Consider the following 25,715-nt stretch of genomic DNA (forward strand, 5'->3'; position numbering starts at 1 on the left):
TGTGGTCTACCTGTAGGGCGCTTTCCTTGCATGAGTTCTCCATAGAGGAGATCCTTTGGGATCCGGCCATCATCCATTCTCACGATATGACTGAGCCAACGTAAGCGTCTCTGTTTCAGCAGTGCATACATGCTAGGGATTCCAGCACATTCCAGGACTGTGTTGTTTGGAACTTTGTCCTGCCAGCTGATGCCGAGGATGCGTCGGAGGCAGCGCATGTGGAAAGCGTTCAGTTTCCTCTCCTGTTGTGAGCGGAGAGTCCATGACTCGCTGCAGTACAGAAGTGTACTCTCTGGACTTTGTCTCTTGTGATGTCACTTCAGGTTTCCAGGAGACTCTTCCAAGTTCTACGGTTCTGTTTTTAGGGCAACCACCTGTAATAACTGCCTGCCTCCAAGCGGGCCGCTCAGAGGCCAGGGTTTCCCACCTGTTGAGGTCCACTCCTAAGGCCTTCAGATCCCTCTTGCAGATGTCCTTGTATCGCAGCTGTGGTCTACCTGTAGGGCGCTTTCCTTGCACGAGTTCTCCATAGTGGAGATCCTTTGGGATCCGGCCATCATCCATTCTCACGACATGACCGAGCCAATGCAGGCATCTCTGTTTCAGCAGTGCAGACATGCTAGGGATTCCAGCTCATTCCAGGACTGTGTTGTTTGGAACTTTGTCCTGCCAGGTGATGCCGAGGATGCTTCGGAGGCCAGTATTATGGCCAGTATTTACACTATATTTTATAGCCATACCACACAGAAGACACCAGTCAGTTTAGCTCTCTTATATTTTTGTTCTTCATTTTAAAACCAGTCTTGGTGCACACACAAGTGTCACTAACAATATAACACATTATTTTGAGTAAGGTGCTGGTAGTCTAACAGTATTAAAAGGGTTTAAGAGAACATATCCAAGCTATTTTCCGGTTCACATCAAAGCATTTCCGGATTAACATTGCAAAGGTCAACTTCCCAGAGAAAAGCCTGAAGTAGCGGTTTTTGTGTTTTTAGCAAAGCCAGCAACACTTTTTCCCAAACTGCAAGTTTGCTGCATTTCACGCGCTACATGCAAAGGTCACAGTAAGTCATGCGATGGTTATGGGTGAGGTCATTTTGAGCAAAATTGCAAGTGCAGTACCCATTGACTGCCTGCACAAAATCTGTATGTTGGATGTATGGGATGGCCTATTTTGGAACAACGGGTGATTTGTACCCACCAATGAATTGTCTCCAATAAGAAATGTATGTGTTTCAAGGAGGGAACCCCAGATTGTTATAAAAATGAGCTGCAGAAGGCGCTCGTGGCTTCGCTTCTCGGCTTCCCACTTCTGACTTACAACCTTTGGATTTACAATAAACGCTTGGATTTGATCACGACTGCCTTCTCTGAGTTTGCTTTGGAATCTTGGGATCTCTTGCTGTTGGCAACCTTCAGTCTCGGAAGACTATGGTATCGCGCTCTGGATGGTGGTTCTGGCACAGCGTCTAGTGTGGCTGAAAAGGCCAATTCGGAAGTGACAATCCCTTCCACACTGGGAGCAAGTGTAGTGTGTCCCTGGTCTGTCTCCCTGGTTGTGGGCCTTCCTGCTTTGACTCTTTGCCTCAGACTGTTGGCCAAGTGTCTCTTCAAACTGGGAAAGGCCATGCTGCACAGCCTGCCTCCAAGCAGGCCGCTCAGAGGCCAGGGTTTCCCACTTGTTGAGGTCCACTCCTAAGGCCTTCAGATCCCTCTTGCAGATGTCTTTGTATCGCAAATCTCTTGCAACATCTGGGATTACCCTGGAACATCTTGGGTACCTTGCAACATGTACAATCACATCAAGAATTATTTCTGGCAGGTTTTTTTTTTATCATGACATAATGTGTCATGGCATTGGGCCGTTAACCCATTTTTGCCCAGCCCACAGACATACACATTTGATCCCTGTTGCGTATATGCAACGTTGGGCAGAAATGACTTTTTATTCTGAGTGGCGGCAAAGCTAATTATGCGTATCATATCTGGCTGCTGTTAATATTTGTCAAGGACTTTGGGAGACTTTCGGATGGAATTCCACATTGCAGTTAATAACAGCAGCTTGTCGTGTGACACCATCTTTTCTGCATGCATAAACACCGTCGTACTGTTGACAAGCTGGAGAGTGGCAAATCTGAAAATCCCTGGGATACCCTGGAGGCTGTGGAGTATGAAGTCCCTGGTGCTTCCTTAATGAGGGAGCTTCAGCAGCAAATCTAGTTAAGGGGCAAACTTCTCTTCCCAGGGAGAGTTGACAGTAAATATGTATGTGGTTAATTTTGGCATCAGGAAAAATGCACAAGCACAGGATTCTTCTGTGCTGTACAAGGTGATTCTTCTCAATCCAGTTATTCTGGATGTGTTACTTTATCAACTATGGTCTGTTGGGTGGGTTCTGCCCTGTTCCATAGAGGTGTTCAAGGATCACAAAGAGCCTTCTGTAGAGTACATCCATAAGACCAGAAGGCTTGTAACTCAGCAGCTCATCTTCATGTAAATATCGGGGTGGCCAAACTTGCTTAAAGTAAGAGCCACATATGATAAACTTCAGATGCTTGAGAGCTGCAATATTTAAGATGCATTTTAAATTCTGAAATATACTAATCATGATCATTAAATTGAGGTTTTAATCCAGTGGATCTCATTTTATACCTGCTAAATAATTATAAAGCTTGAAAATTCCTTATTTCCCTTTTATATTAATTGTGATGCAAAGAAAAGAGCTCAACCAACCTATTTCTGAGAGCCACACATTCTTTGTCCAAGAGCCATGCGTGACTCAGAGCCATTTTGGCCATTTCTGGTATACGATAACATTATCCAATATAATGAAGATAAGAAGTAACAGAAATGTTGGAGAATTGTGTCAGGATCAGATTCAGATTGACTTGGTTAATTCTCCAAATTCTTTCAGGTTCTTTTGGGAAGAACACGGATAATTTTCAGGCTGGTCTGGACTGAGCTCTCAGTAGCTTGCCCAGCACTAGAAACAATGTAGGCTAGGGAGATGCTTGCACTGAAACCAACACATGCAAGTACTGTATTCTCACTCCCATTTTGAATCAGGGTTATCTGCAATGATCATCATCGTTTCAAATATTGCTCTTTCGTCTATTAAGTCAGTGTTTCTCAAACTGTGGGTAGGGACTCACTAGGTGGGTCACAAACCAGTTACAGGTGGGTTGCATAACACTTAGCTCAGTCACCATTGAAAATACAAAGCTGAAAATACATGGTACAGAGCTGCTGGGCAGAGCAGACACCAGGTGGGAGAAAGGCAGCGTGCTTTGCTCTGAATAGGAGGCAGACGTGATCCTGGAATGGGGGAAGGGCTGTGTAGTTGGAGAAGGATCCAAGAAGGATCTAAGTGTTCTGCTTTGATTTCCAAGCTGGAGTGTTTGAATTCCGAGCTATGCAAAATAACAGCACAAGTGCACTGTTGTTAAGGGGCCTGTGGCTGATCGAAGCTTAGGTTTGAAGCCCAAATTGAGGATGTCACTTCTGGCCATGACATCACTTCCAGGTTAATGACATCACTTCCGGTGGGTCTCGCAAGATTATCATTCTAAAAAGTGGGTCCTGTGCTAAAAAGTTGGAGAACTACTGTGTTAAGTGATTATAAATGCCTGTGTTGAACTCCCTCTTTAAAACAAAAATGGCACTGAGTAATAATAAGTAGTTTTGGCAATCTTGCAGTCATTTGAAATGATGCACTTCAGCAAAAGAGCCAAAAAAGGGGGTACAAGGTACATTATGAACTGAAGTCCTGCAGTTGTTCGTGATTGATTTGACACTATCTATTTTTATTCCATCTCAATCCATCTTTTAACCCTGGAAGGAGAAACTATCCAACGCACACAACTTCCATTATTTTCAAATAGTATAAATTTTTTTTTGTCCCTCTGAAGGTGAATGTAAAATATCCTCAGATAACTTAGGTCTGCAGTTCAAAAAGTCTGGTCTATCATGGGTTTTTTTGTGCATTCTCACTTTTCATTCATTCAAGGGCTAACCTATCCCAGAGGCTCATCCTGAATCATTCCCAGTGTTAGAGGATCTTAGCCCAAGTTGGGAGCACACAGATGAAATTATTTTAAAAATGTAAAAGTCATCTAAAAAAAAACAAAGAAAAAGAAACTGCTGGATCAGACCATAATAGGGGACAAAATGTATTGCTTTTCTGACAACTCTATCAGAGTGGCATCTGGGTTTCCCAAGAGATACAGAGGCTCTAAGAACATTGTTAGTCCACTCTCAGGAAATCTGTGGTTCCAATCAAACTCAGGGCGCAATCTTAGAATGCCCTTGAGCCAATGCAAGTCCCTTCCGCCAGTCCAAGTCAGTCGCAAAAGTGCTGTAAAGTACTTTTATGCCGACTTTACAGGAGGAAGGCCAGTGCACTGACATGCGCCGGCCTCTGGAGGTCAACACGGGACCCCAGCTGGGAGAGTGAGTCCGCTCTGGCTGAGCTAGGCCAGCATGGGGAACTGGGGGGGGGGGCTTGGGGAGTGCAGACGGGAGGCGTTGGGGGCAGGGAGAGGGTGAGGGGCGGGCGAGCCCGTGGGTGGGTTCAGGATTTGGCATTTATGCCGGATCCTAACCCCAGTCTTGGGCAGCCTGGGCCAGTCCCGGGCTGCTTGGATCTGTGCCACCTCTTGAGGTGGCACAGATCTGAGTAGCCCCAGTGGGGCTGCTGCCGTGTGACACAGGGTAAGGGGAAGCAATTCTCCTTGCCCCAAGGCTGCGCAGCTTTCAGCCCCAATTCTACATTGGATGTAGTGCCGGCCCACCAACCTGCCTACGCCAGGTCAAGTTAGGATTGGGCTATCAGGGTCCAACAGAGGAACTCAGGTCAGGAGAGGAACTTGGAAGGGTATTGTGAACTCTGGATTTAAGTACATAAGGATAACCATGCCAGGCCACAGGTCCTTCTTGTCTAGCATCTCATTTTCCACATTAGTCAGCCAGATGCCAATATACAATAGATGTAAAGGTATGGAAACATATATTCCAGCACTGGCACCTGAGGTTCCAGGGAAGTGCACAACAGCCCACAGTTTATTAGCACAGCACATGTTTTGCATGTAGAAAGTCCTTTTCCCAGATCCTGGTATCTCCAGCCAAGAAAGACCTTGGGGACACGTTGACAGTCAGATAGTATCAGGCTAGATAAACTGGTGGTCTGACTCTGTATACAGCAGCTTCATAAAAGATTTGACAGTAGCAATCAAGAGTTGACAGTGTCCGACAGCTGACATGTGGTAGCAGTACCATTTGACCATGTTTGACAAGCAACAACCAATATTTAATAGGCTTTGGTATACAGTAGAAATCAATTTTTTTTATGGTAACTGAGATGCAGTACTCAGCATTTGACAGTATCTGACACAGAGCTGCAAGTATCCATCCGCTAAAATGCAACAGATGTCAGGGTTTAACAGTATCCCTTAGATGACTTGCAGTAGAATTCAGAGATTTTAATCAACGAATTAGTTCAGATGATCCAACAAAGGTGAATTTTGAATTTAGACCTCAACTTAAGAACATAAGAACATAAGAACAGCCCCACTGGATCAGGCCATAGGCCCATCTAGTCCAGCTTCCTGTATCTCACAGCGGCCCACCAAATGCCCCAGGGAGCACACCAGATAACAAGAGACCTCATCCTGGTGCTCTCCCCTACATCTGGCATTCTGACTTAACCCATTCCTAAAATCAGGAGGTTGCGCATACACATCATGGCTTGTACCCCATAATGGATTTTTCCTCCAGAAACTCGTCCAATCCCCTTTTAAAGGCGTCTAGGCTAGACGCCAGCACCACATCCTGTGGCAAGGAGTTCCACAGACCGACCACGCGCTGAGTAAAGAAATATTTTCTTTTGTCTGTCCTAACCCGCCCAACACTCAATTTTAGTGGATGTCCCCTGGTTCTGGTATTATGTGAGAGTGTAAAGAGCATCTCCCTATCCACTCTGTCCATCCCCTGCATAATTTTGTATGTCTCAATCATGTCCCCCCTCAAGCGTCTCTTTTCTAGGCTGAAGAGGCCCAAACGCCGTAGCCTTTCCTCATAAGGAAGGTGCCCCAGCCCCGTAATCATCTTAGTTGCTCTCTTTTGCACCTTTTCCATTTCCACTATGTCTTTTTTGAGATGCGGCGACCAGAACTGGACACAATACTCCAGGTGTGGCCTTACCATAGATTTGTACAACGGCATTATAATACTAACCGTTTTGTTCTCAATACCCTTCCTAATGATCCCAAGCATAGAATTGGCCTTCTTCACTGCCGCCGCACATTGGGTCGACACTTTCATCGACCTGTCCACCACCACCCCAAGATCTCTCTCCTGATCTGTCACAGACAGCTCAGAACCCATCAGCCTATATCTAAAGTTTTGATTTTTTGCCCCAATGTGCATGACTTTACACTTACTGACATTGAAGCGCATCTGCCATTTTGCTGCCCATTCTGCCAGTCTGGAGAGATCCTTCTGGAGCTCCTCACAATCACTTCTGGTCTTTACCACTCGGAAAAGTTTGGTGTCATCTGCAAACTTAGCCACTTCACTGCTCAACCCTGTCTCCAGGTCATTTATGAAGAGGTTGAAAAGCACCGGTTCCAGGACAGATCCTTGGGGCACACCGCTTTTCACCTCTCTCCATTGTGAAAATTGCCCATTGACACCCACTCTCTGCTTCCTGGCCTCCAACCAGTTCTCAATCCACGAGAGGACCTGTCCTCTAATTCCCTGACTGTGGAGTTTTTTTCAGTAGCCTTTGGTGAGGGACCGTGTCAAACGCCTTCTGAAAGTCCAGATATATAATGTCCACGGGTTCTCCCACATCCACATGCCTGTTGACCTTTTCAAAGAATTCTATAAGGTTTGTGAGGCAAGACTTACCCTTACAGAAGCCATGCTGACTCTCTCTCAGCAAGGCCTGTTCGTCTATGTGTTTTGAGATCCTATCTTTGATGAGGCATTCCACCATCTTACCCGGTATAGATGTTAGGCTGACCGGCCTATAGTTTCCCGGGTCCCCCCTCTTTCCCTTTTTAAAAATAGGCGTGACATTTGCTATCCTCCAATCTTCTGGTACCGTGGCCGTTTTGAGGGACAAGTTGCATACCTTAGTCAAGAGATCTGCAACTTCATTCTTCAATTCCTTAATAACCCTTGGGTGTATGCCATCAGGGCCCGATGACTTATTGATCTTTAATTTATCAATGAGGTCTGAAACATCTTCTCTTTTAACCTCTATCTGACTTAACTCCTCGGTCAGGAGGGGCCGTTCGGGCAGCGGTATCTGCCCGAGGTCTTCTGCCGTGAAGACAGATGCAAAGAACTCATTTAATTTCTCTGCCATCTCTAAGTCTCCTTTTATCTCCCCTTTCCCTCCCTCACCATCCAGAGGGCCAACCGCTTCTCTGGCGGGTTTCCTGCTTCTAACATATTTGAAGAAGCTTTTATTATTCCCCTTAATGTTGCTGGCCATGCGTTCCTCATAGTCTCGCTTGGCCTCCCCTATCACCTTCTTACATTTCTTTTGCCACAGTTTATGTTCCTTTTTATTCTCTTCATTAGGGCAAGACTTCCATTTACGGAAGGAAGCTTCCTTGCCCTTCACAGCCTCTCTAACTTGGCTGGTTAGCCATGCGGGCACTCTCCTGGATTTAGTGGAATCCTTCTTTCTTTGCGGTATACACCTCTGCTGGGCCTCTATTACTGTTGTTTTAAGCAGCCTCCATGCACTCTGGAGAGACTGGACTCTTTTTACCCTCCCTTTCAACCTCCTTCTAACCAGCCTCCTCATTTGAGGGAAGTCCGCCCATCGGAAGTCAAGGGTTTTTGTTAGAGATTTGCCTGGTATTCTTCCCCCAACGTGCACGTCAAAACGGATCGCAGCATGATCACTGTTCCCCAATGGCTCAGTAACGTTTACATCTCTAACCAGGTCCTGCGTACCGCACAAAATTAAATCCAGAGTCACCTGTCCTCTGGTGGGCTCCGTGACTAGCTGATCTAAGCCACAGTCATTTAGCACATCAAGAAATCCGGTTTCCTTATCGTGACCAGAACACGAATTGACCCAGTCAATATGAGGATAATTGAAGTCCCCCATGATTACAACCCTGTCCTTCCTTGTCACCTCCCTGATCTGTTTCCTCATTTCAAGGTCCCCATCAGATTTCTGGTCTGGAGGACGATAGCACACCCCCAGTATTACATTGCTGCTCAAGCCTGGTAATTTAACCCACAGAGATTCTACGGTGGAGTCGGACCCACCTTCAATCTCTACTTTGCTGGATTCTATCCCTTCCTTAACATAAAGGGCCACCCCACCTCCAACACGCCCCTGCCTGTCCCTCCTGTAGAGTTTATAGCCCGGGATTGCGGTATCCCACTGATTCTCCGCATTCCACCAGGTTTCCGTTATGCCCACTATGTCAATATTTTCCCTTGTCACCAGACATTCCAGTTCTCCCACCTTTGCTCGTAGACTTCGGGCATTCACATAAAAGCATTTATACACGGAATGCCCCAGGATGGGCTGCTTATTCGCTCCTTTGTCCCCGCATCCTCTCATTGTGCCAAACTGTCTATCACATCCCATCTCCCTACCTTTCCCAATTTCTTCTCCTACCCTGCCTTTGTCTTGTTGTTCTCTAACCTCCCCATCCTCATCCCATAGGGATGAGGAGTCCCGAACCGGATGCCCCTCGGCTCCTGTCGGCCTTCCCCCAGGGATCAGTTTAAAAGCTGCTCTGCCACCTTTTTAATGTTATGCGCCAGCAGTCTGGTTCCATTCTGGTTCAAATGGAGCCCGTCCCTCTTGTACAGGCCCCGCTTGTCCCAAAACGTTCCCCAGTGCCTAACGAATCTAAACCCCTCCTCCCTACACCACCGTCTCATCCACGCATTGAGACCCCTGATCTCCGCCTGCCTAGCTGGCCCTGCGCGTGGAACAGGTAGCACTTCAGAGAACGCTACCTTTGAGGTCCTGGCTTTCAGCTTCCTGCCTAAAAGCCTAAATTTGGCCTCCAGGACCTCCCAGCTACACTTGCCCACGTCGTTGGTGCCGACATGCACCACAGCCGCTACCTCTCCCCCAGCACTGTCTACTAGCCTGTCTAGACGAGAAGTGATGTCCGCAACCTTCGCACCAGGCAGGCAAGTCACCATGCGGTCCTCACATCCGTCGCAAACCCCCCTCTCTATGTTTCTAATAATCGAATCCCCCACTACAAGAAGCCCCCGACCCCCCTCCCGCCGAGGAGTATCCCGAGTGCGCTCGGATACGGGCCCATCCCCTGGAGAAGGGATCCCCCCTAGGGGATTATTTCCCTCCTCTCCAGGATGACGTCCTCCAGTCCCGAGACTTCCCACCCAGGCAGCCGAGGAGCTGCATGCCTGAGGTTGGGACGAAGCCTGATTGTCCCCAGAAGTCTCCCCACGGTCCTCCTCTGGCTGCCTGCGCTTCTCCAGGTCGGCCACCAAGGCTTCAAGGGAGCGGACGCGTTCCCTGAGAGCCTGGAGCTCCTTGCACCGAGGACACACCCATGACTTATGCCCCAGAGGCATATAGTCATACATGTGGCACTCGATGCAGAACACTGGATAGCCCCCACTCTGCTGCTGGCTGTCTGACTTTTTTTTTTTTTTTTTTTATTTAGGGGTCCTTTTAAAAACCGTACACTGGATAGCAGCCCTTTTCTCTAGGGAAGAGGAAGGGCAGTGTATGGGGCCCTGGCCTCCTCGCCCTGCTGCTGAACTCGCCCAGATGCTAAACTCTCGTGTCTTACCTGGCACTTAGTTCCCGAGGCACTGGGTTCCCAGAGGCCACACGCGTCTGCAGAGAGCCTCACGCGATGGCCTGCCTAGCTTTATACTCCTGGCTGGCTCCTCCCCCCTCCTTCCTGCCTGATTGAAAGGGGGCTGGCCTTCCCAGGTGAGTTTACAAAAGCTCAGGAAGGCAAATGGCTGCTGATGGGCGTGACCTACTCTGCAGGCTCCTGAATGGACTGCTTGGATTAGCCTAATGGGGCTCTTAATGGGTTGGGAATTGGCCCTTCCTAGGTCCTTTCCCTCCTAGTTCTGTTCTCTTAGGCTGGACTGTTTTTGTAACCTCAAGCTAGTTTTTATTTGGGTTTGTTTAATTATTTAAGGAATCAAAACTTAAGGAATCAAAGGTTGATTCTCTCGTCTGAGCACGTTTTATGGCCAAAGTCCAATATCAAAAGACAAACTTCAAATATTTTGACTTTAAAGATATTTCATTTCAACCGTCTTCCCTCACCACTGCAAAACAGGACAGAAATGCTTAGCTGAGTAATGAGTTACATTAATCAACTGAGCACATTTTGACCAAGTAAATGGTACCCCCAATGAATCAATTGCTGGATGTTTTAAAAAATTTGAATTGCTAAGTAGCTAATGCTTCTTTTAAGATGATCTCTGCTGCTGTAGCCTATGCCTGTATCATCTTTAAAAACTGTAGGTTTCTTTCTAATGATTTTTCTCATATGCAAATTTATGTAGATTTAATCAAGTGGTTAATCACATGTTTAATCAATGTACTGGCTAATTCTTTAATCGGCCATATCACAAAAATCCGTAGTACTCAAGCAACTTCTTCAGATGTTTGCCCCAGATTACTATTTAAATGTTATACAGTATATTTATATCCTGCTTTTCTGAACACTCAAAAGTGGCTAACCATGACAGAAATTCATTAACTTGCAAAGATAAAATTAAAACATGACCAAAAAAAAACAACACCAATAGCCTAGCACTGTAATCTATATAACATGCATTAACAGCACATTAAAGACCTATTTACATTTTTTTTTTTTAAGTTTTTAAGACAGCAGTAAGGAAGCTGGTCAGAACTCCAGTGGGGGGATATTTCACAATTGTTGTGCCACCACAGAGAAGTCCCTGTCTCTCCAGGTCACTCTCCCCATAGAGTGGATACAGTCACAGTGAGCAAGCTCTTCAAAGCAGACCTTAAAATCCAGGCAAACCTCAACAGGAGCAGGCAGTTCTTAATGCCAGTTCTTAATAACAGGCAGTTATTAATGTACTACTACTAATAAAAATAATATTAACAAACATTCCCCTGGGGACTGGGGATAAGAATAGGAATAAGGAATAGGAATAGGAATAAGGAATAGGAATAGGGGGCTGGGGATAAGAATAAGAAACAAAAATTCCCCTGGGGGCTGGGGATAAGAATAGGCCCTCAGTTTGGCTGTACTTGTCGTAAGAGGCGACTAAACAGCCACCGGGTAGATGGGACTCGTCAGCTTGGGAAGGCAGCTCATCAGAGAGAAGGAAAACTCTGATCCCAGACCTCCACTGCCTTGTGGCTACATCCAGTTATGGAAAAGGCTTCAGGAGTCAACCTCGAGGCAAAATCCGGAGCCGGAGTCCCTGAGGCAGTTCATGGCTGAACACAGTCACGTTCTGGCAACTCTTGCGACGCCGCTGGAACCAACCGTATTGGCCTTTGCCTTTCCATTGGACCATTTCAGTGATGTGGAGAGGGGGGATTTGCTGCATGGGTAACAGCCTATCCTCCATACCTACTTTACCCAGGCTTTGCGCACTGGAGAGGACACTCTGTTCCAGAACCACCATTCAGAGCGTGACACCATAGTCTTCCAAGACTGAAGGATGACAACAATTAACAAACATTGATTTTTCTCTGTAAACCGCTTTGTGAACTTTTTTTGTTGAAAATGGTATATAAATACTGTTGTTGTTGTTGTTGGCAACCTTCAGTCTCGAGAGACTATGGTATCGCGCTCTGAAAGGTGGTTTTGGAACATCATCTAGTGTGGCTGAAAAGGCCAGTTCGGGAGTGACAATCCCTTCCACAACAGGAGCAAGTGCAGTCTGTCCTTGGTCTGTCTCCCTGGCTAGGGGCCTTCCTTCTTTGCCTCTTTGCCTCAGACTGTTGGCCAAGTGTCTCTTCAAACTGGGAAAGGCCATGCTGCACAGCCTGCCTCCAAGCGGGCCGCTCAGAGGCCAGGGTTTCCCACTTGTTGAGGTCCACTCCTAAGGCCTTCAGATCCCTCTAATAATAATAAAAATAATAACAACATCATTGACAAGAAGAATAAGAAAGTCTCAATAGTAGACATAGAAATACCTGGTGACCGTAGAATACAAGATAAAGAACCAGAGAAAATTACCAAGTATGAAGACCTGCGAACAGAAATGGTAAGACAATGGCACGAGAAAGCAAGAGCAATACCAATTGTCATAGGGGCCTTGGATGCTCTCCTGAAACACCTGGAAAAGCACTTGAACATCATTGGAATGATCACCAGGTACCTCAGTCAATTACAAAAGGCCACCTTACTCGGAACCAGATATCTGTAACACATCAACATAAAAACAAATATAGCTGCCTATCCTCGGTCCGGGAGAGGGACTCGATAGGTGAATATATACAAAATCCAGTCAAAAACATGATGGCATGAAAATAGATAATAATTCTTTCTAGTTTTTTTTTCTCTTTTGATCTAGTGGGTCATTTTTTTAAAAAGTGGGTCCCAGTGCTAAAAAAGTTTGGGGAGCACTGGTCTAACACAGGGGTGTCCAAAGTTTTTGGCAGGAGGGCCACATCATCTCTCTGACACTGTGTCGGGGACCGGGGAAAAAATAATTAATTTACATTTAAAATTTGAATAAATTTACATAAGTTTACATAAATGAATATATTAAAGATGAACTTGTATGAATGAATGAAGGTCTTGCAATAGCTCAAGGCCTATAAAAGGCCTTGCACAAAGCAAGGCTGGTCTTTCCTTTACTGCTGCTACTGCATCACAGACGTGAAACAGCAAGCAGTGGAGGGGAGCCCTCATGCCACAGCTCACGCGAGAGGTCAAACAGTTGCCCTCACGCTGAAAGCAGTTGCGTCGGGCCACTGCGGGCTCCAACAAATCTTTGGAGCGCCAGAGGCTCATTGAAGGCGGGGGGCTCCCTGAGGGCCGCATTGAGAGGCCTCGAGGGCCGCAAGTGGCCCCAGGGCCGCGGTTTGGGCACCCCTGGTCTAACACATATGCCTCCAAAAGAGGACAATTCCTGCTCCAGCTCTATGGCCAACCACTTAAATGAAAAATGAGCCATTAACCTCAGCCGTATCAACCTTTCTCTCTTTTTTTCCTCTTCCAAATGGAAGAACCTGTACAGTAGTAAACAATCAGTTTACGAAGGACATTTCCCACAGAACAAATGCCAGGGTGTGCATTTTTCACCTACACAATTTCCTGCCTGAACGGAGGGCGGTGAGGCCAATGGAGGTATAATTGCACTGGCACCCTACCAAACAGAAATCCCAGATGACTTTCTCCCCTCTCCTACCTCCTTTTCTTCTTCTGTCACTAAACTGACTGTGTGGGTGGAGGGAGCAGCAGTAGTTGGGTTGGAAGTTGGTAGCTAGGAGACTACGGAGCTACTGGGGTAGGAGAGAAAGGAAGGCAACAGTCACAGATACAAAAGAAAGCAACAGAGAAAAGGGGAGGGTACCTGCTTGGCATGCAGGAGGCTCAACTCTGATCTCTCCTGGAAGGGCTCCAAAAGAGCCTTGTGTGAAAACCCTGGACAGTTGCCATCTGCTTCGGTAGGTAGTACTGACCTAGATAGACCAGTGGCCTGATTCAGTACAAGGCAACTCCAGATGCCACACAGCTGGTCCTCTGCTCACCAGTGGTGGTCCTGGCCACTGTGGCTGCCGGGGGCACACCTGGAGGTGCCACCCCCTTCTAAGGCCTATGGAGGGCCTTAAAACATCACTTCTGGGTTTCAGCCAAAACCCAGAAGTGACCTCTTCGGCCCTCAGAAAGCCTCCAGGGGAGGCAGCGAGTGCAGGTAGCCCTTAAGGCAGCACGGCTGGGGTGGTGGTAGGAGATCCCCACCCATGGGTCACTTTTATTTGTGGATCTCCCTCCGGCATGCCACTGCTGCCCACTTCACTGATAACTGGCTAAAGGGATATTCTTCAGGAGCACAGGCCTGGCTTTGGCTGCCCAAGTACCTCTAGATGAGCATGTTACAGACAGGAAGGACTCACCTCATCCCTGGCCTTTGGAGAATTCCCTTTCTAGGCCCTTCCAATGGAAGCTTCCCTCCTGTGACCTGACCAAGTGGTGCACACTAAGATCCTATCCCCTTTTTCCCAGTACAACATGCCCCTGTCTCACCTTGGACTAAATAGCTGGCATGGGTCCAAGGAGACCCGTTGGAGACCAATCAGCCTACAGGGACTTAAGTACAAAAAGATTCTTATTTATCTCTCTCGGGCCCTATGGTTGCCCCAGATAGGGTTGTCAGGGCCCAATCCTATCCAACTTTCCAGCACCAGTGCAGCCGCAATGCAGCCCTGAAATAAGGGAGTAAAGGTTTCCTTACACAGAAGGAGGCCTCTGTGTCTGCCTCCCCACCAAAGGATGCAGCGCATGTCCCATTGGCACGGCTGCACTGGCACTGGAAAATTGGATAGGATTGGGCCCCATTGTCTCCTACGCAATGCTTCCTTGGCAGCTATGCTGGCGGCATGCATGGTATATGGGGTGTCCCCTCTCAAAGATAAGGGCTAACGTTCCCTTACTACAGGGGTGTCCAAAGTTTTTGGCAGGAGGGCCACATCATCTCTCTGACACTGTGTCGGGGACCGGGGGGAAAAATAATTAATTTACATTTAAAATTTGAATAAATTTACATAAGTTTACATAAATGAATATATTAAAGATGAAATTATATGAATGACTAAAGGTCTTGCAATAGCTCAAGGCCTATAAAAGACCTTGCACAAAGCAAGGCTGGCCTTTCCTTTGCTGCTGCTACTGCATCACAGACGTGAAACAGCAAGCAGTAGAGGAAGCCCTCATCCCACAGCTCACGCGAGAGGTCAAACAGCCACCCTCATGCTGAGAGCAGTTGCGTCGGGCCAGCGCGGGCTCCAACAAATCTCCGGAGGGCCGAAGCTCATTGGAGACTGGGGGCTCCCTGAGGGCCACATTGGGAGGCCTTGAGGGCCACAAGTGGCCCCAGGGCCGGGGTTTAGGCACCCCTGCCTTACCCCAAGGTGGCTTCCAAAGGCCAAAAATCCCCCACAAGATACAGTGGGGGATTTTTATATTCTCCATAGCAACCCTAGAGCATCACCACATGCAAATTTTGTTAAGATTGGGTTGCAAATCTTATAGCCTTATTCACTGGTATCTCTTTAGGGTATTTTTCTTTTTAGGTGATCTCAAATTGATGGATAATCTGAATAATTTGGGAGGAGGATCTTCCCGAGAAGCCCAGACAGCTACGAAAGGAATGTGGCTACAAAGTTCTTCATCAAGTGCTTTCCTGTTCCTTAAAGAGTATTTTATAAACTGAATTGCCTTTGATGAGAGAGAGGCTTACTGGAGCATGTCACCTAGGATAAGAAAGTTAGCTGATGATACATTTTTACTGCTAGAAGGCATTTGGGTGACCGGGCTGTGGCTGGGGTTCTGATTGGTTTTATTAAGGGTTGTTTTTGCAGTCCTTAATGGCTGCTTGCTTTATTGAATGGTATATGTTCTCTCTTGGGCATTAGCCACTCTCGGAGCCTTTAGGCAGAGGTTTTGGTTAAAAGATTAGAATGTGTAAGGATCAAACAGAGGGAACAAAGCCAAAAACCCTCAAAGACTCCAATCAAACTCATTTGTACTGAAGCCCCACTGAAATACTGAAGCAAGACACAACTAACTTGTCCCATTCATTTTGATATAATTTAAGCACAATTTAACGTTTGCTGCATTAGGAGAGGTGAGGAGAAATGATCTCCCCCTGCACATTTGGCAATGGTACCTTTTACGTTGCATTTTAGTTCCTAGCAGTTCCTCTAAGGCTAAGCAAGCCAATATATTGTCCTGCCAAAACTTCAAACACTGCCAGAGAGGTGACGGTTCAGAGCCCATTCATTCTTATTGCACATGCACAGGGTGGATTAGAGAAGAAAACAGTTATAAAGAGGAATGAATGCCAGTTCTTAAATGCAACCAGACAGAAAGAGAACCAAGGTCTGTGATATCATGAGAACAAGCACATTAATGGCCCAGTTCTATGTGTGTGCTGCTGCTGTGGACTTCTATAAAGCAGCAATAAAGCATAGTGTGCTGGTGCGCATCGGGGGATCACTGGCCACCCACCAGAGCAGGTATGCCAGCAGAAGAGGTAGGAAGAGCGGGAAGAAGGGTGGAATGGGGGCAGGGAAGGGGCAGAACTGGGGGCAGGGAGGCAGTGGGAAGGTGTGGCTCCAGTAGAGATTGCACATGCCAGATCCTATTCCCTCTGGTAGCAGACTCCCTGCTCCCTTTCTCTCCTCGGACTTGCACCAGCAAAATCTCTGGCATCGATCAAAGAAGACCGACTGTGGAGTGGGAGGCTTATAGAGGTGTAAGGATCTCCTTTCCCCTCCAAAGACTCCTGATCTGCCCCCTCTCCGCTGGATATAGCACATCTGCTTTTGGCACAGCTGAACCAGCAATTGTGGGGGGGGGGGGAAGATAGGACTGGGCTGTAAGACACTCCAATGTAACCCAAGATCAACACAATAACATAACAGCAGACTGCCACAGGAAATGAAAAATTTAATTAAGCTGAGCAGCAGCAAACAACCCAAGAAAATGCCACACTCCTAAAGGTTCTCTGGAAAGCAGTGCCTTGCAAGGTCAGCAGAGAGGAGGTGGAGCTAGTGCCCCCCACCCCACCCGGAAGTTGTATACCCATGGTGCCAGTGTTGAAAAGGCTCTGTCTCAGTTAGCCTTCTGACGCCAGGCCACCTAAGGGAGAGACTAAATTGTATGTTCATGCATTTTATTAATCGAACCTTCCTATTTCTTGCTGATGTGATCCATGCACGTGATCTATATGGAACATGAGCCAAGACTCCTAAACAGAAACCTCTCGCTCAGGGCACATGTTGCTTTGCTCAGGGCACATGTGAACATGAGGAATCTCATTCTTTCATACACCCAATATCTGCTGTATTCCACCCTATGAATGCCCGATGTTTCCTTCTACAAGTTTAGTATTCCTGATTAGAAATTCTGAAATATGAAATGCTCCAAAATCCAAAACTGTTTTGTTTGGTGTAGCTGCTGCTGTTTAACAGTGGATACAGGTATTCTGGTGATGCTACTGTGGCGCTTAGTTAGCCTGAACACATTCTTTTTTCACTGTATTAATGGTATGCCATTTTTCTAAACAAGTACTTAGGTGTAAATACAATCTTGGGTCCCATCCCCAAGATATCTCATTACATATATACAAATATCCCCAAAATCAGAAAAAATCCACGATCAGAAACCCTTCTGGTCTCAAGCATTTTGGATAAGGGATACTCAAACCTGTATACGGTTTAAAGCTGTCAACACATGATGAATATTCTAACTGATGCCCCAAGTGTTAGATTCATGAAATTAATTAGCCAGACATTTTCAAAATGTCATCTAAAAGACTTCTGGGTTAAGTGCTTTCGTTAAGCGGTACGTGACATGGAAAACCTTCTCCATGTCAACAAAAAGCCAGAGGTTTTTTAGGGAGACGAGGCCAATAACATCTGCATGGCAAGTCTGCAGTCATTGTCCCCAGATGTTGGAGGCTTTGGAAATACAGGCTCTGGGCACCCACCAGGCATTCCTGGAAGCTGTTTGTGGGGACATGGAGATGCTCCATGGAGATTAACTGAAATGAAGACAAAGCAGTGCATTTGCCCACATGTGTGCCCCTTGTTATCCTGGCTACTGTTATCCCTGGTCTCACTATTGGAGTCAAAATATAGATTGCTGACTCCTTGGGTCAAGGGCTTGCCTTTTTAAAACTCAGGTCACTTTGTAAAATGCCATGTACATTGATGATGGTGATGATGATGGCACTATATTATAACTCTGTAGTGAAAAACTTGCATGTGTCCTAAACTGCCAAACTTGTTTTGTTTTTCTAAATATTGTAGGACAGTGTTTCTCAAACTGTGGGTCGGGACTCACTAGGTGGGTCACGAGCCAATTTCAGGTGGGTCCCCATTCATTTCAATATCTTATTTTTAATATAGTAGACACTACCATGGAATGTGACTGCATTTGGGGAAATGTTACAGATCTGTACTTTTAACAGGCTACTGTGTATATGCTTTTAGCAATGATAGTCAATGGGACTTACTCCTGGGTAAGTGTGAGTGGGATTGCAGCCTCGGGTTGTTAAAAATTTTCCTGCTTGATGTCATCATTTCCGGTCATGACATCATTTCCAATGACTTCTCATTCTGAAAAGCAGGTTGGGGTGCTAAAAGTTTGAGAACCACTGCCAGGGGCTATGGGGGGAGGCAATCTGAATTCAGACTGCAGTGGGGAGGAGAGGGAACCTTAAATCACATTGTCCCAATGTGGCCCTCATCCAGATCAGGCCCCTCATGGCTCCAGTTGGCCCCAGGAGGAAAGCTCTCGTTGGTGTCTGCAAATGGGGCTAAAAATGGTTCCCTTGGTATGTGATCTAATTTAGGCTGCTATCGTAACCACACTTTCCTGAGAGTAAGCCCCATTGAACAAAATAGGACTTACTTCTGAGTAGACCTGGTTAGGATTGTGCCCTTAAATCTGCAGTTTTCAAACTTTCCAGGAGTTTGAAAACTGCAGTAAGTCTTGGCGGGGGCAGGGGGAAGGCGGTAGGGGCAGGGGGAAGGCAGCGACACGCTCCCCAGGATCACGTTGCTCAGGGGGCTGCAGGGACTGGGATGCACTCACCAGTCCCTGCAGCAGCCATCCCTGTGTGCGGGGAGCCCTGCGTGAGCGCCTGCGCAAAAGCGGAAGCGCAAAAGCGGAATTGGAGCGCGATCGCCCCACTCTCCCTTTCCCTGACCTGGGGGGCCCTGCAGGCACTCACGCAGGGCTCCCCGCACACAGGGATGGCTGCTGGAGGGACTGGAGGGTGCACCCCAGCCCCTGCAGCCCCATCAGAAGGGAAAGCGGAGCAATCGTGCTCCGCTTCCAGTTTTGCGAAGCAGGGTGCGATCGCTCCGCCCTCACATTTTGCGAAGCAGGGTGTGATCGCTCCGCCCCTGACCTGGGGAGCCATTCCGAAGGTTGCGCAGGGCTCCCCGCACCCCCGGGAGGCTGCAGGACGCAGCCCCCCTGAGCGGCGCAATCTGCAGGATCGCGCCGCCGCCTTCCCCTTGTCTCCTGGTTGCCCCCGCCCCTTAAGGGGGCAGAGGCCAGGACCCACAGGCTGGGGCGTCGCGATGCCCCAGTTTGAATACCACTGCCTTAGATGGTTAGATTTGAGTGTACCCTGATCCTATACATGTTTACTCAGTATCTCCTATTGAGTTCCATTAGACCTTTTCCCAGGTAAGTGAGTGTAGAACTTCAACCTTAATGAGCATATTAAGGTTGCTTAATGAGCAATATGTGGCCCAAAATAAATCAGTTCAGCATTAGATAATACCAAACATTATAACCTAGAGCAGGTATTTTCAGCCTTTTTCATCTCACAGCACCCTTGACCAAGCATCAAAATTTTCAAGCGACACCATTTGTTTTTTGGCAATTGACACCACATTGCAGGTGGGGAGTTCACATCCCAATGGCCCTACTAATAATTGACACCCCCCACAGCACACCTGAGGATCGTTCATGGCACACCAATGTGCCACAGCACACTGGTCTTAGTATCTCATTAGAATGCCGTACATCAATGAAACATAAAGTGTTCCTTACCTTCAGTATGCACAGCCGAGACATAAGTCCAGTTGTATCTTTTGACGATGTCCACCATGGCCCGAGCCTGTTGCGCATCTGAGGGCACCACCCTCATGAAGTATTTGAATAAGGTCTTGTCGCTGAGGTCCATGCTTGTGGCCGAGTAAGCAATCTGAGGTATGTTGAAGAGCTGCAACAGGTTTTGGACCTGGATGGCCACGGAACTGGATCCAGGTCCAATGACCCCAACGATGGGCTTCTTGGCATGGTAGGAAGAGGAGGATCCATCCACACACTTCATCAGCCCTTCCTCCTCTTCGGACGAGATGAGAGAATCCCGTATGAACTCGATGCTCTGCTCGAGGGCGACAGCTGAATGCCAACACGAATCTCTGATCTCACAGCCCAACGTGATGTTTGGCAACAGTGCTTGGTCTCTGTTAATCCTCTCCAGAGTATGAAGCATGGCCTCCACTCTCTGGATCCCATATTGCTCCCTCACCTCTCCACATTTCCGCTCGTGGACTTTGTCGACAGACGGCTGGTGGTGGACGGAGAATAAAGCCCCAATGATGATGTCCCCAGGCATGTAGGCCACCACTCTTCTCTCACTGGACTGTGCAGCAACCAAGAGCCCAAAGTTCCCACAGACATCTTTCTTCAAGACCAAGATGGCAAAGAGTAGCAAAAGAACCATTTTAGGAAATGGTTTAAGCCAGTACCGAAAACATGATGGGATCACAAGGTACGCGACGCTAAAAAGGGATTGTTAAGTCTCGAAGAGGAAATGATCTTGAGCTGGTGATCAACTGGCCATTTCCGATCATTTTCAAAGCAATGGCCAATATCTTCTCTCCTGCTCAGAGAAGAGGATGCGATCATCGTCTTCAGACCTGGAAAAGAAATGTGTTTGAAATGATTAAAAGGAGCAAGCAATCCTAGTAACTTTGCTGTCTTGAGCTGACACCAATATCTGGAAAGCCAACAGGTGTTGCTGGTTCGGGCACAGAAGTACAGTAACGGGTAGAGCTGCACCCATTGAACTTTGCCTGTCACACATCTTTTCATGATGAAGGCTGTGGAAAAAGGTAGCAGCTGCCATCAGCCAGAGGACTAAGGACTACGGGAGGCTCTGGGAAGGCCTGCCTGACTGCATCCATAAGGACTACTGCACTATGTGTGCACATGCCTATAGCTAGATGATGATGATGATGATGATGATGATGATGATGATGATATAATAACAATAACAATAACAATAAAAATTATTTATATTTATATTATTATTGTGTACATTTTATACCACCCTTCCTCCAAAGAGCTCAGGGCAGTGTACACAACTGCTCCCCTCCTTTTGTCCTCACAACAACCCCAGTGAGGTAGGTGAGGCTGAGAGAAAGTTCATGAAAGTTCATGAAAGTTCCAGGAAACTTCATGAATGACGAGGATTTGAACCTGAATCTTCCAGGTCTAAGTCCACCTCCCAAACCACTACACCACCCTGGCTCTTATCATCATCATCATCATCATCATCATCATCATCATCATCATCATCCGTATTTAAATGGGAGTGGTGGTAATGTTGCAGGTAGCCTTGGGGATCATACAGTTGAAAAGTGGGGCATATATCTTCAGAGGGCAGTTGAATGCCACAAAGAAAGATACAGGATCAAACACCCCACAACGACAGCTGATCCAGCATATCTATTGTGTGTTTGCAAGACTACACTTGTTAGGAAAGTTCATGGTGGGGATCTCCAAGATTTGGAATGCAAAATCATTGCTTCTCTTTGCTTACTGTAGGTATTTATATCCCAATGTTCTGTTTAAAAATAGTCAGCATGGCTCACCACATAAAATCCACAAAATACAATAAACCCTAAAATAGGAAAAAAGAAAAAACAACACACAGTTTTCAGATGCATTATCCACAATCAGTGAAAGTTAAAAATGAGTAGGCAAAATTAGAAAAGAGAGCAGCTTACAAAGCAAAGCCACCGCAATTCAAGCTGCCTTGAACTTCTGATAGCTTGGCTAAGGCGCTTTCTCAGTGGTCATTCTTGAATATTTAGCAGGGGGAGAGCAATGGTTCACCCCACATTGCGCCTTTTCTGGTGAAAGCAGGTGTCTTTCTCAGTCATCGTGAGTCTTCCAGGATAGGGAACCATTTTAAATTTTCTTGTGGTACGTAAACCGCTTTGTGACCTTTTTCTTGTAGAAAAATACCACAGGTGAGACCTTGGTATCTGTGGGATATCCATTCTCAGACCCCGTGTGGATACCAAAAACCACGGATAAGGAAATCCACAATTTTTAGCCCCTTAAGCCCTCTGAAGGGGACCGGAGCTGTGCTTCGATCCCCTCTGGAGGGCTTTCTGAAGCCTACAGAGGCCACACGCATCCACCCATAGCCTCTGTGGTCTTCAGAATGGGCCCATAGTGCAAAAAACGCTACTTCCTGCTTTCAAGCAAAAAGCTGGGGAAACCCCAGAAGGCTTCCCCGGTCCTCCTAATGCCTTTTAAGGGCATAAAAACACCACATCCGGATTTCGCCCTAAAACCAGAAGTAGCTGCTTTTCATGCTATGGGGCCATTCTGAAGTCCCCAGAGATTGTGGACAGACACATGTGGCCTCTGCGGGCTTCAGAAAGTTCTCTGGTCCCCTTCAGAGAGTTCAGGTGGAGCCCCAGGTGTAAAATCTGTGGCTAGGCTCCACCTGTATATGAATTTTTCCCCAGTATAATAATCTGATCATATTTAGTATAAAGTGCTTTTTGAGTGTGCAAAGCACTTCACACTCATTATGTGGATGCAATCCTTGCAACAACTGTGTAGGGTGAGTATTATGACCCCTGGACTGCAGCTGGAAAACTGGGGCTGTGATTTGCCTAAGGTCATTTGCAAGGTCATCCAAAGGGGGGCCACGTTCCACCTCCCTAGGGAGAAAATATTACAGTCTAGGTGTGACCACGGCAAAGACCTTCTCTCAGGTCCCAGTCAAAAGTACATCAAATGTTGGTAGGATGTGGAGGAAAGCCTGTCCAGCAAATCTTAATACTTGGGCAGGCTCCAAGCTCTGCAATGGAGTTTTTGTCGTTCAGGTTAGCTCAGCTCGGTTTAATTACAGTGCAATCTGTTTTCTTATGTTCCTGCTCTTAACTGTTCATTGTAAGCCTCAGAAAGCAGTTCAGGATGTTCCACAAAAGGCCTATACATTTAAAGTGATTTTCCTAAATTAATAGACTTCAATAAAGCCTTACAGCTGAATAGAATTTCTTTTATTTTCAAGAGGAGGCTTCTTCATTTTGTTTCAGCTAAGAAAAACAACCATTATCCTATGTGGAGCAGGAGAGAGATCTTGGGGTAGTCGATGAAAGTGTCGACCCAATGTGCGGCGGCAGTGAAGAAGGCCAATTCTATGCTTGGGATAATTAGAAAAGGTATTGAGAACAAAACGGCTAATATTATAATGCCGTTGTACAAATCGATGGTAAGGCCACACCTGGAGTATTGTGTCCAGTTCTGGTCACCACATCTCAAAAAGGACATAGCGGAAATGGAAAAGGTGCAAAAAGAGAGCAACTAGGGTGATTACTGGGCTGGAGCACCTTCCTTATGAGGAAAGGCTACGGCATTTGGGCCTCTTCAGCCTAGAAAAGAGACGCCTGAGGGGGGACATGATTGAGACATACAAAACTATGCAGGGGATGGACAGAGTGGATAGAGAGATGCTCTTTACACTCTCACATAACACCAGAACCAGGGGACATCCACTAAAATTGAGTGTTGGGAGAGTTAGAACAGACAAAAGAAAATATTTCTTTACTCAGCGTGTGGTTGGTCTGTGGAACTCCTTGCCACATGATGTGGTGATGGCGTCTGGCCTGGAAGCCTTTAAAAGGGGATTGGACAAGTTTCTGGAGGAAAAATCCATTACGGGTTACAAGCCATGATGTGTATGTGCAATCTCCTGATTTTAGAAATGGGCTATGTCAGAATGCCAGATGCAAGGGAGGGCACCAGGATGAGGTTGCTTGTTATCTGGTGTGCTCCCTGAGGCATTTGGTGGGCCGCTGTGAGATACAGGAAGCTGGGACTAGATGGGCCTATGGCCTGATCCAGTGGGGCTGTTCTTATGTTCTTATGACCCAACAGTCCAATCCTACCCCTGCCACCTGCACTGATGTAGCCAAGCCATGGAGGCATGTGCTACATCCTATGGTGGCAAAGGCAATCAGGAAACCTCCTTGGCATAAGGGAACTTTTGTTCCCTTGCACCTGGGTTAGCACCCATCATTCTATGGATCTATTTGGACCTGCACCGTCTCTTTGGCTGGTGCATGTCTGAGTGGACTCAAGGGGGCGTGGCAAGGCCAGGCAGGGGCATAGCATTTTGGCAGCATCATTGCCATTGATAACTGACCCCTGCTTACCCCAACATGTCTCCTAGTGGCCCTGGCAACTTCCCCGGGTCTCAGAATGCCTTATAAGTGCATAAAAACATTACTTCTGGTTTCTCCAGAAGCAGTTTCTTTTGGTTTCCTCCCTGCCCAAGTAGCAGGTCACCCAGTTGAGTTCACAGAATTCCCAGGCCACAATAGTCAGCTCCACCCCGTCTAGTCCAGAGTGTGTCTAGAACAGTGGTTCCCAAACCTTTTAGCACCAGGACCCACTTTCTAAAACAAAACTTTATCGGGACCCACCTAGGTTTACCAGTCTTTAAAATCAGGAGATCTAGAAAGAATTTTTTAATTTACATACAAGTAATAACCAGAAAAAAAGACCCTAAAATATTTTTCTCCTACATTTACACATGCTTGCAAACTGCAGGAGCTCAGCTCTTTGCAGGGTAATTAACAGCCATCTGTTTTTTGAATAGCTTCAGGGCTTGAATCAAGTTATCTGATCTTTCCATCACCTTTATGTGACCCACCAAAAATCAGGTTGTGACCCACCAGTGGGACCCGAACCACAATTCGAGAAACCACTGGTCTAGAACACATGACCTTGGAACAAGTCTACATGTATTTTGGCATTGTCTGAAGGTGAAATTAACGCTAAGGAGTACAAATAAAAGTCTGGAGCACAGAAGAGAAAAGAAAAGAAAAAAAAAAACAAAGTCAAGCAAGTTTATTTCATTTGGGCTTTGCTTCAAAAGCATCACATAGTAATGAGGGAGATAGTGAAAGCCAGTCCTTGGACGCCCCTGCATCATCATCAGAAGAAGAAGCAGCAACAAAGAGGAATTTGCTGAGGTAGGAGGAAAGAAATGCAGTAGTATTACTCAAAAGTAAGGATATCAGAGGGTGGTGGCATCTGGTTGGTAGGAAAATCTAGGAAGGGGTCTTGCTCATCTTGCTCCATCCCAATCTTGCTCCAGCCCAATACCAGCTCTCTGCCACCCTGCATATAGCACTACCATGTGCCCTCCTATTTACGCTAGGCCCTCATGTTCATGCACAAGCAATGTGCCCCAAGCTGCCACCTCTTGTGCTTCCAGCAATGCAAATGCCATGGCAGCTGGCTGCCATGTTCTAGAGCAGGGGTGTCCAAACTTTTTGGCAGGAGGGCCACATCATCTCTCTGACACTGTGTGGGGCGCCAGGGGAAAAAAAAGAAAATGTACATTTAAAATTTGAATAAATTGACGTAAATGAATATATTAGTGATGGAACTTATATGAATGAAGGTCATGTAATAGCTCAAGTCCTATAAAAGGCTTTGCACAAAGCAAGGACAGCCTTTCCTTTGCTGCTGCATCACAGATGTGAAACGGGAAGCAGTGGAGGGAGCCCTTGTCCCAGAGCTCACGTGAGAGGTCGAACAGTTGGCCGTCACGCTGAGAGCAGTTGCATCAGGCCAGTGTGGGCTCCAGCAAGTCTCCAGAGGGCCAGAGAGTCTTTGGAGATTGGAGGCTCCCTGAGGGCTGGATTGGGAGACTTTGAGGGCCACAAGTGGCCACAGGGC

At 46.8% G+C, this 25,715-nt stretch overlaps 1 protein-coding gene across 6 annotated transcripts in view; it reads right to left on the minus strand.

Moving 5' to 3' along the window:
• Window positions 1-20,463, minus strand: part of GRM5 (glutamate metabotropic receptor 5) — a 236,217-nt gene extending 215,754 nt beyond the window's left edge. For 5 of the 6 annotated variants that reach the window (XM_066619208.1, XM_066619209.1, XM_066619207.1 and 2 more), the window contains exon 1: window positions 19,767-20,445. In XM_066619208.1, coding sequence (XP_066475305.1) covers window positions 19,767-20,445 — 679 coding nt within the window. Of the gene's footprint in view, window positions 1-19,766 lie in introns of all 6 variants that reach the window. The other variant, XM_066619211.1, reaches the window with a different exon arrangement.
• Between the last annotated feature and the right edge of the window lie 5,252 nt (window positions 20,464-25,715).

Source organism: Tiliqua scincoides, chromosome 3 (assembly GCF_035046505.1).
Source record: "Tiliqua scincoides isolate rTilSci1 chromosome 3, rTilSci1.hap2, whole genome shotgun sequence".
Lineage (NCBI taxonomy): Eukaryota > Metazoa > Chordata > Lepidosauria > Squamata > Scincidae > Tiliqua > Tiliqua scincoides.